General features: G+C 37.6%; 1 protein-coding gene across 17 annotated transcripts in view; it reads right to left on the bottom strand.

The window, feature by feature from the left end:
- The window catches only part of rimbp2b (RIMS binding protein 2b), a 97,535-nt gene that overhangs the window by 26,077 nt on the left and 59,359 nt on the right, over positions 1-12,099 (bottom strand). For all 17 annotated transcript variants that reach the window (XM_056773041.1, XM_056773052.1, XM_056773046.1 and 14 more), the window contains 4 exons: positions 10,802-10,971; positions 6,531-6,610; positions 5,663-5,772; positions 3,533-4,462 (listed from right to left, as the gene is read on the bottom strand). In XM_056773041.1, the coding sequence (XP_056629019.1) occupies positions 3,533-4,462; positions 5,663-5,772; positions 6,531-6,610; positions 10,802-10,971 (1,290 nt within the window). The remainder of the gene's footprint in view (positions 1-3,532; positions 4,463-5,662; positions 5,773-6,530; positions 6,611-10,801; positions 10,972-12,099) is intronic.

Raw genomic sequence — 12,099 nt, 5'->3', positions numbered from 1 at the left:
CTATTGTTACTTTTTAGTTTTGTTTTTAGTTTTCATGTGTCTTGTCATGCTGTCAGTCTTTCACATTGCTGTTTGATGAGGTTGGATTTTGTTGAAATTTAACAGACACTGGACTACAATGGCTACGATACATCTAGAAATGCTGATTAAATTAACATTTAGAATAGTCTCTAAATTTCTATGTGGCTATATATTATATTAACACAAACATTTATTTAGTCGATTTGACAGCACTAAATGCAATATTAAACAAGAAAAACAAATCCTGCAAAGACAAAAGCACATTACAAAATTGCTAAAGAATAACATGAAGACAAAAATCTAAAAGCTTCAGAAGAATATGAATAAAACCAAATGAAACTTTAAAAATAAACTAAAAATAAACTTTGCCACACACACGGAGGAGTAGAACGTAACGCGCAGACTAGCCCAAGGGTTCATTTATCTCTAGATGTCAAGATGTCCTAAGGTATGCACTGCACTATTGAGGAAATCCAATAATACGCAAAAATGGCCGTTTCATCATTCCGCTGTCCCTTAATTAACAATCCATATCAATTAAACATAATTACCGAGAACAGGAGAAAGCCTCACGTTTCACATTCAAGTTCAACATCTGGACTCTTTCCAGTTTTAAGGATAGTTTCATGTTCCTTGGAAAGAGGAAATGTAGCACACGGGAGGTGATGCTTCTCATGTAGTTTCTCTTCAGGGTTGGGTACACACAGTTGCTGATGCTGCTACTGTTATATTGATCGCGAGCTTGAAGATGGTGTTAAATTTTGCACACAGTCCTTTAAGTTTTATTAAAGCTTGTGCTGCTGGTGGGAATTGGGAAAATGAATTTAAATGCAGAATTGATTTGAAGGGATAAAAAGTCTGTCGTCATTTATTCACCTTTTGAAAACATGTAGGCAAGTATTTCTTCTGTGGAACACAAAGGAAGATATTTTGGGAAATGTCTCGTGGTTTTGTGTCCATGCAATGGAAGTAAATGGGAGCCAATGTTGTTTGGTTACCAACATTCTTCAAAATATCTTCTTTTGTTTTCTACAGTCATACAGGAACGAAATGACGTACAAGAACATTTTTATTTGTGTGAACTATCCTCTAAATTCAATAAGGAAAAATATTTAATGGTTTTGTGCCATACATAGTGGATTATTTTTATGTGACCCTGGACAACAAAACCACTCTTATGGGTTTACATAATCTGAAAGCTGAATAAATAAGCTTTCTATTTATGTATGAGTTGTAAGAATATGAGAATATCTGGTGGAGATACAACCGTTTATAACTCTGGAATCTGAGAGTGAAAAATAATGAAAATTGTCATTGAAGTTGTTAATCAGGTGCACTGTGTCAAGCCATCCACTCATAAAAAATAAGTTTTTATATATTTAAGGTAGGAAATTACTAAATATCTTCATGGAACATGATCTTTACATAACATCCTAATGATTTTTGGCATAAAAGAAAAATTTATAATTTTGACCCATACAATGTATTTTCCTAAAAATGTTCTCTTGTTACTTAAGACTGGTTTTGTGATCCAGGGTCACATGGACTGTATGTATAAAAATAAAAAAATGATGTAACCCTAAACTGGTAGGTAATATTCCACACCTATTAAAACATATTTTATCATACGTTTTGAATCGTGTCAAGTGTGACAATCATTGGCACCGCTGAGGGTCACAGCACCGCAGGGACTCGCATTAACTCCGACACCTTTTCATTTCCGCCGCTGACAATGTCACTCTCTGGATTGGCGAGAAAAAACCTGGCACTCACTGAAACCATCTTCAAATGCATGTCAGCTTTGTTTTTTGGCACTGCAGCAAGTGTGTACACGTCTGTGTGTGTGTGAAGAGGTAAAAAAAGAGTGAGGACTCCCTTCAGAAGCAGAATTCCGGGCATCCCCCTCATTCCCCCCCATTCTTCATTTCCTTTCTGATTCTCTTTTCATCTCCTCTCGCTCTGCTTCCCTACTGCGGCAAACGCTCAGCCCATTTCCATTCATCACGCATTCATTCATTCATTTCTTCTGCCGTCTTTCGTCTGTTCTCCAAAGCTGGGAACGCGCGGTCCGTGGGGAAAAGCATCAAGATGAAGAGAAGCAAAATGCAAGTCGGCGGATCAGCATCTCAGGTAGACGTCTGCTTAATAGTTGCTGTGTGGAAACAGGAGCAGACGCTGCACTTGTTTATACACTAATGTGTCATAGGGTTGTTTTAATCATGGCTACATGTGCTTGTCTAGAGGCTCTCTAGGGTAAGATTAAGAAGCTCATTATAGCTCGAAACTCACAGTCTTTGACTACAGCTGGAGACTTCCCAGGAATACTGTACACTTTTAAGTGAAGCACTGGTTGTTTTGTTAGATAAACTATTACTGTGTGTAACCTAGCATGAAAAGTGGATGCGTTACCTCGTTTCCTTAAAATAAAAAATAAAATTTCACCCTCATATCGTTCCAAACGGATTTAACTCTTTCTTTTGTGGAACACAGAAATATTTTGTCTCAGAAGTTTTGTGTCTATACAATACAATGGAAGTCAATGGGGGCTAGTGCTGTTTGGTTACTAATGTTCTTCAAAATATCATCTTTTGTGTTCTGCGAAATAAAAAAAGTCCTAGAAGTTTTGAAAGACATGAGGGTGAGTTAAAAGGGAAGACAGGAAGTCCTGCTACTTTTTCACTTTTTTTTTTGCATTTTCAAAAATCTATCCTTTTGTCTAATATTTTAAAATTTTCACTTTGCTATGACTATCCCACAAACATATTTGAACCACATTCATTGACAGTGCATCTGGCAGTTTACAGACAAACATTAAGGTTAATGTCTGATTCAGACTGATATCAAGCACAGTCCAGAGACAGCTGTGAGTTCTGCATATAGAAATCACAGCAGATATTTAGAGCACGAGCTGCGAACAGGGTGTCATCGCCTCATCCTTCCTCACAGCACACAGGATGTTCACCTTCACAGAAATATAAGCAGCTTGAAAAGACCTAAAATAGACGGAGAGCTTCTATTCACTAACAGAAAAATGAAAACTCTTGAACCTTTCCGTCATCTGCCCACAGATGTCAGATCTGTTTAAGATCTATTTATTTCATACTCATTCTTCATTTCATTTAATAATGTCTGGCGAAGACAAGCATTACAATCAGTCACACTTAGCGTAAAATATTTGAACAAACTTCTAAGAAAGTTACGTAAGAGTTAGTAGACTGAGTATGCGGGTCTCCTTTAGACAGAAAAAAACACTTAGTAACCTCCCGAAGCACCCTTAAAAACCCAATGACACCCTAGCAACCAGGCTCAAAAATCCTTTAGAACACCTTAGCAACCACCGTCATGGTAGCCCAACAACAAAATCCTTTTCTTCATATAATTCATTAATAAAGTACCCTTTAAAAAACATAAAATTAGTAGTGTGGCTAAGTGATGACTAAATCCCACACCACCTGTCAATACGAAATGAACCTTTTGATAAATCAAATTAGTATTAAAAGCTAGAACCCACCTGCCGGTTGTGTGCAGAACTCCATCGAGACCTCTTTCTTCTCCCTGTGTTCAAGAGGCAGTTGCCAGGGCATCTGATGAGGTCTGGCCACCACCCGTATCTTATAGACCGTTGTGGGCTTCAGGTTGTAGAACTGATACTTGTACCCTCCCGGCTTCACCACGTCATACTCCGCATCATTCAGGTAGATCGTGTGGCTGTAGTTACTGTTGCTCGGCATCCAGACTAGATCTGCCGACACCTGTGTGGTGTTCTCCATGCGGAGATAATAGGGAGCCACCACCACATCCTTCCCCACAAGCAGGGTGCAGCGCAGCGGATCCGAGGGCCCGCGCTCCGTCATGCTCTGGACTGAGATGCGATGTGTGCAGGAGGCCAGGTTCAGCTTCTCGATCAAGGATTTCGTGCGGCCGCCGAACGGCACGCTCATGCGCACTTCCTGATCCACGAGCACGTTATAACCATTGATGGGACCCCAGCCGGGCATCACCACAGGCGGGTCCCAGCTTATGATCACGCTCTTGGCCAGCTGCTTGATCAAGGTAATGTGGCGAGGATAAGGCACGATGTCTTCTCCGATCTCGTCGATGTTCACGTCCAGCGTGCCCGTGCCGTTGCTGCAGGATCCTAGGAAGTCCATGCCCATGCTCATGCCCAAGCTGCTCATGCCCCAACTACTTACGCCTAAGCTGCTCACCCCGCTGCTGCTGCTGGTGCCGGTCCCCATCCCCGAGCCCAAGGCATCCAGCTTCTCTGACAGCAGGGTGCTCAGAGTGCTCACGGCACTGCTCGGCATCGAGGCGGGGCTGTGGTTGAGGTAAGACGGTTCCTTGATGCGATCAGAGAGAGGAACCGAAGGGAGCTCCTCATCCTGGATAAAGTCCACAAAGTTGGAGGGGACAAGACCTTGCTGCCCATCCAACAACTCCCCTGGAGAGCAGAAAAAGAAATGAAAAGAGCAAAGGGATTCAGAGCAGACAAAGCGATGAGAAATGTGGTGTAGATCTTTTTGCAAGATAAAGAAAATAAGCACTTTCCAGAAGCACATCCTGTTTTATTCAAATTGTCGCCGTCATTTCTAAAATGTACAAAATTGCTGTTTTTAACTCTTTCACCGCCATTGAAAAGTTATCTCGTCATTTAAAAAAAAACGGTTCCCCGCCAAAGACGAGTTATTACGGCAATATAACGCTATTACACACCTTTGGGAAAAAGTACAGAATCCCAGAACCTAGAATGTATATGTTTTAGCGGTTTTTAATGATTGTTCCGAGTGTAATCTGGGCGGAATCTTTGACAAAAAACGTTCATTATCTCAGCTGTTTAATCAAAGTGATGCATTTTTGAAGAAACCTACCCACATCTACGGAGTGATAAAAAACGAGCAAATTAAGATAGAAGAATATGTTTTTTTTTGGTTAAAAGCTGAGACTCTGTTCGTTCATTTGACATATTGTTTGTCCATATATTCTTTATATATAATCTACTGTGAGCCATTAAAATTGGGTGAAAATGTTAAAAAACGCTGGCGTAGGCTGGCAACTTTAAAAAAAAAAGCTGGCGGGGAATGAGTTAAGGAAATGGAATAAAACACTGTACTTTTTAAATGATTAAGTAGTTTTAAAAGTTGACACGCACATTTTGTACTTTTTATTGTTAAAAAGTTATTCTTATTGTTATTGTTAGATAATCACGAAATATGGAGATGCAAGGTTTAAGAAAGACAACATCGATATGTTATTACATTGTATGTCTTCAAAATGTATGATTAACATTTCAATTCATTTCAAAATGTGTGTTGCTTTAATTTTTTCTAACACTTGTGCAATGTAAAATAACTGTAACAGGAAGTGCTTCTGGACTAGTGTTTTATAACAAAGCGGTTTATATAAAGAAAAGATACTTGAAATCACAATTAGATTTCTCAGTTAAAATACGTTTTTTTTGGTTTCACAATTTTGACCAAAGTAATGTCAAAAACACATGTATAAAACCTCCTTAGTTATTGTGGGGAAAATGACTAATTTTTTTGTTTCATAACTTTGAAAGCATCTGGCACTGTTTTATAAACATAGTGATAAATAATAGTTGTCATATTACATTAGCTTTCAAGTCTGAAATGTGACATACCCTCATAGAAACCGTCCTCATCCATGGTCCCATAAACATACAAATACTTCCCAGCCAACAGGGGGAGCTCTGCTTCAGGGTGCTCATTTGGGCCATCATAAGGATTGTAACTACAAAGAGAATATAATGTTGTTACAAAGATTGCAGAACACATGGCTTTGCACTATTTGTATATTCAGGGATAAATTAAAAGCATATAATACTTTTTTCTAGGCTCATTGCATGAATATATATTTTTTTGCCTTTTTATGCTTTTAGACAGGATGGTAGAGATTGAAAGGAAAGTTTGCGGTCGAGAGTAGGGATACGGATCGGCAAAGGACCTCGAGTCGAGATTCAAACACGGGAAGCCGGAGGTGCGGTTGCAATATATGTCAGTGCGCTAACCACTAGGCTATCAGCTGTGACTGTGATGTGCATTCTTACAAAGAAAACATTTCGACAAAGAAAATTTTAATAATTTTAAGTTTTTTTTAGTCTGTGGTTTTTGACTAACCCCTTTAGTGCTTAACATCAGACCTGTTACAATAGCCCTTTTCACACAGCAATAGTGGTAAATTACAGGGAAAGTCATTCAGGTAAATTTATGGTAAATGCTGTTCACACAAGCTAGGGCATTCTGGTAATTTGATAGTAATCTTCTATTACTTCTCGGTTCTGTTCACACATCTGTAACTGCAATGTTCTGGCAATTTACCAGTAAAGACTGTATGTGTGAAAGGGTCTAATGACTAATACCATGTTACACCTAATCCTAATCATTACAGTTAATGACATGCTGTAACAAATCATCACAACTGATGACATGATTTATTCCTTTATTACAGATAATATACAGCATTACAACAGCTATAGCAAGTTCACTCACTTGTAGCGAGCGACACACAATCGCACTTTGCCTGTATATCTGGACCTAGACCTGGGAGACGAGGTGCTTTCTTTGTCCATCTGAGAGGAGACAGAAAGACAGATCAGAGTAGTAAAATGAATAATGTAGCTCAAAGCACTAAGATATTACACCCAACACACAGCTATGAACAAATCAATGTGTTGAAAAACTGGATGAACGCTTTTTCCAAGTTTGAGCATTTTGATAAAAGTGTGAAATAATTGAGAGCAAATTCCAGTGTGAAATCTGATAATGTGGGCGATTAAGCCAATAACGCCAGCAGAGCACAGTCTGAACAGACAGATTGGACTATTCACACCCACACACACTTTGTTAACACACACACACAACCTGTCACTGTATACTGTAATTATTCGCATAACCGCCAAATCACTGGGGTACATGACACACGACTAGCATCTACTTCTACTCTACTCTACTCTACTCTACTCTACATCTAATCTACTCTACTCTACTCTACTCTACTTTAACTGTAATCTACTCTACTCTACTCTACTCTACTCTACTCTACTCTACTCTACTCTACTCTACTCTACTCTACTTTAACTGTAATCTACTCTACTCTACTCTACTTTAACTGTAATCTACTCTACTCTACTCTACTCTACTTTACTTTACTCTACATAATTCTACTCTACTCTACTCTACTCTACTCTACTTTAACTGTAATCTACTCTACTCTACTCTACTCTACTTTAACTGTAATCTACTCTACTCTACTCTACTCTACTTTAACTGTAATCTACTCTACTCTACTCTACTCTACTTTAACTGTAATCTACTCTACTCTACTCTACTCTACTTTACTTTACTCTACATAATTCTACTCTACTCTACTCTACTTTACTTTACTCTACATAATTCTACTCTACTCTACTCTACTCTACTCTACTTTAACTGTAATCTACTCTACTCTACTCTACTCTACTCTACTTTAACTGTACTCTACTCTACTCTACTCTACTTTAACTGTAATCTACTCTACTCTACTCTACTCTACTCTACTTTAACGTAATCTACTCTACTCTACTCTACTCTTCTCTACTTTACTTTAACTATACTCTACTGTACTCTACTTTACTCTACTCTACTCTACTTTACTTTAACTGTACACTACTCTACTCTACTCTACTCTACTTTACTTTAACTGTACACTACTCTACTCTACTCTACTCTACTCTACTCTACGCTACTTTAACTGTACTCTACTCTACTCTACTCTACTCTACTTTACTTTAACTATACTCTACTGTACTCTACTTTACTCTACTCTACTCTACTTTACTTTAACTGTACACTACTCTACTCTACTCTACTTTACTTTACTCTACATAATTCTACTCTACTCTACTCTACTCTACTCTACTTTAACTGTAATCTACTCTACTCTACTCTACTCTACTTTAACTGTAATCTACTCTACTCTACTCTACTCTACTTTAACTGTAATCTACTCTACTCTACTCTACTCTACTTTACTTTACTCTACTTAATTCTACTCTACTCTACTCTACTCTACTCTACTTTAACTGTAATCTACTCTACTCTACTCTACTTTAACTGTAATCTACTCTACTCTACTCTACTCTACTTTAACTGTACTCTACTCTACTCTACTCTACTCTACTCTACTCTACTCTACTCTACTCTACTTTAACTGTAATCTACTCTACTCTACTCTACTTTAACTGTAATCTACTCTACTCTACTCTACTTTAACTGTACTCTACTCTACTCTACTCTACTCTACTTTAACTGTACTCTACTCTACTCTACTCTACTTTAACTGTACTCTACTCTACTCTACTCTACTTTAACTGTAATCTACTCTACTCTACTCTACTCTACTCTACTTTAACTGTACTCTACTCTACTCTACTCTACTTTAACTGTAATCTACTCTACTCTACTCTACTCTACTTTAACTGTAATCTACTCTACTCTACTCTACTTTAACTGTAATCTACTCTACTCTACTCTACTCTACTTTACTTTACTCTACTTAATTCTACTCTACTCTACTCTACTCTACTCTACTTTAACTGTAATCTACTCTACTCTACTCTACTTTAACTGTAATCTACTCTACTCTACTCTACTCTACTTTAACTGTACTCTACTCTACTCTACTCTACTCTACTCTACTCTACTCTACTCTACTCTACTTTAACTGTAATCTACTCTACTCTACTCTACTCTACTTTAACTGTAATCTACTCTACTCTACTCTACTTTAACTGTACTCTACTCTACTCTACTCTACTCTACTTTAACTGTACTCTACTCTACTCTACTCTACTTTAACTGTAATCTACTCTACTCTACTCTACTCTACTTTAACTGTAATCTACTCTACTCTACTCTACTCTACTCTACTTTAACTGTACTCTACTCTACTCTACTCTACTTTAACTGTAATCTACTCTACTCTACTCTACTCTACTCTACTCTACTCTACTTTAACGTAATCTACTCTACTCTACTCTACTCTTCTCTACTTTACTTTAACTATACTCTACTGTACTCTACTTTACTCTACTCTACTCTACTTTACTTTAACTGTACACTACTCTACTCTACTCTACTCTACTTTACTTTAACTGTACACTACTCTACTCTACTCTACTCTACTCTACTCTACGCTACTTTAACTGTACTCTACTCTACTCTACTCTACTCTACTTTACTTTAACTATACTCTACTGTACTCTACTTTACTCTACTCTACTCTACTTTACTTTAACTGTACACTACTCTACTCTACTCTACTCTACTCTACTCTACTTTACTTTACTTTACTCTACTTTAACTGTACTCTACTGTACTGTACTCTACTCTACTCTACTCTACTCTACTCTACTTTAACTGTACTCTACTCTACTCTACTCTACTTTACTTTACTTTACTTTACTTTACTTTACTTTAACTGTACTCTACTCTACTCTACTTTACTCTACTCTACTCTACTCTACTCTACTTTACTCTACTTTAATTGTACTCTACTGTACTCTACTCTACTCTACTTTACTTTAACTGTACTCTACTCTACTCTACTCTACTCTACTCTACTCTACTCTACTCTACTTTCCTCTAATCTACTCTACTCTACTCTACTTTACTTTACTTTACTTTAACTCTACTCTACTCCATTCTGTTTGCAAGGCAAAACTCTATTACTGATTCAGATTATTTTAAAACTTTACTCCAGGAATTCAAATGTGACCACATGTTGCTCACTTCAAATCCCAATGGTTCTGCCGTGTCTCATGACAAAACGCAAGAATGCAAGAACCAATGAGATATTGTGCTGCCATTCGACGAAATGGCAACCATGGGCCACGATAACCGAGACAAGGAGGTAAAAACTAAGGATATATGAATTATATGCACAGAAAATACGTTGCAATAACTCTGCTACTAGATTTAGTTATGCTGTGATCATCTTTGTCTCCATTTTCATTGAGCTTGTCTATATTGGCAAGTTGGTTCTTGTCACATGACCTGTGGTGCGCTTGCGCCTTGCTGAAAAGTTTTATCTCGAAGCGGCCCCGAGACTTATGAGAAAAAAGAGTGCGTCCGTGCGGCCATCGGACATTTAAAATAAAGAATATGCGCGCGGAAAAGACGCGAAAGGTGAATCGGGCCTTATATATCTGGGATTGAATGGGGTGAGTTTAACATGAAAGAATTTTCATTTTTAAGTGATCTAATGATGGCCTTGCCTTTGTCTATTTAAGGCTGAAACCTGTCAAAATTAACCGGTAAAAGTTCAGATTTTTTGCACTTAGTCAATAACTCATTTTTTATTAAAAAAACTTGCAGCCTTAAGATCACATTCACATTGAAGGAAACACTTTTCACTATTTGTTGATTTGTACCCACATTAAAAAAAAAAGATGAGCTTGGTTGTGCAGAATACAAGTTTCACATTGAAAACACCTCTCAGAAAACTGCACTTAAATACTGCAAATTTACATTTCACTCTAAATTACTAAAACTTAATTTGAGACTTTATTCAACATTAAGGCCCGGTTTCACCGACACGCCTTAGTTTAAACCAGGATTATGCCTTGGATTAATTAAGATATTTATGTTGCGTTTATAAAAATGCCATAGAAAAGAATACATTACCAGTGAGCCTCTTGTGACAAAACAATGGAAGATTACAGGAACTGATATTAAAGGGTTCCTTGAAATAAATAGTTGAGTGATTGGCTGATGGTACTTACAGCAGCGGCGACGACAGGCCGCACCTCTGAGAGAAAAGCCCGTCGTGGGTTGGAGGTTGTGCTGCGAGACAGGAAGGTGGGTTTGACAGACAGGAGCTCTACCTTCTCCCCCTCACTCATCTGCAGAGGCCGAATGAGCTCGGAGATCTTACTCACAGGATCCTCATTACCTTCACACACACATACAGGAAGGTGAGTGATTGCTTCATTACCCGCCGGTACGCCTCCATCCTCCTCCACCTCCAGCACATTAACACAGAAGGAGTGGAGTCACGCTGCAAAATAGTCTTAGTGGATGTATGATGTCAATGAATAAAGGTGTTTGATAAAGTAAACACAGATGTAGTTAGTCATATTAGATATGTCCATTTAATTAAGTTTGACTATCAGAAAGTGATTTCTCTTTCTTTTGAAACTAACAATTCTGACAGGCTTTGCTTGAAAGTTTCTTTCACTATCTACATACAGCCGTAGACAAAATTAGAGATCATTCCAAATTTTAATTTAATCATTTGTAGATTGTGGCAAGGGGGGCGTGGTCTAGCGAAGTCTGGAGAGAGAGACAGGAAATCGGCGGGAAATAAGTAGGCCAAAGACAGATTGTAAACACCTGTCTGTATTTACAGTGATTGGCGAGCACGCGGGGAGAGTCGAGACAGAGAGTTTGGCTGAGCAAACGGAGATGAGTAAAGAACTCGGAAGAAACCACGAGGATAAAGAGTGTGTCAAAGGACACCTTTAAAATATGATTTCCATTTGCTTTATGTTTTGTTTTGTGATAGTAAAATAACTTGCCAGCCACGCAAACCCTGTCTCCTTCCTTCCGTTACACTGAACCCTACTACATAGATGTATTGTGGTCATTCCAGTCCAGTGTCTGTTGAATTTCGACTAAATCAAACCTTAGGAGTGACAAAGTCATCCAACAGCAATGTGAAAGACTGACAGCAAGACACATAAAACTGTGATAAAAAAAGATTATCGCATAAAAAACATTCTTGAACTTTTCCTGAATACATTAATATTATTAATAATAATAACAATAATAATATTTTTAATAATAATATAATTATTAATATTACTGTTGTATTGCTTAAAAGTGAATATGAACTTGTTTTCTTCGAAGTATTTGAGGTCTGAAAAAATACAGAGCATCTTCTCTGTTTTTTTACCTGTTTCTCCAGTTTTCATTTTTTGCAAATAAATGCAAATATAAAAAAACATTTTTATTTGAAATTTGGGAGAAATATTGTTAGTTGTTCAACAAATGAACAAAAATTATAATTTTACCCAAAAAC

This window comes from Triplophysa dalaica, chromosome 18 (assembly GCF_015846415.1).
Source record: "Triplophysa dalaica isolate WHDGS20190420 chromosome 18, ASM1584641v1, whole genome shotgun sequence".
Classification (NCBI taxonomy): Eukaryota; Metazoa; Chordata; class Actinopteri; order Cypriniformes; family Nemacheilidae; genus Triplophysa; species Triplophysa dalaica.
This window is presented reverse-complemented; position numbering and strand designations above follow the sequence as displayed.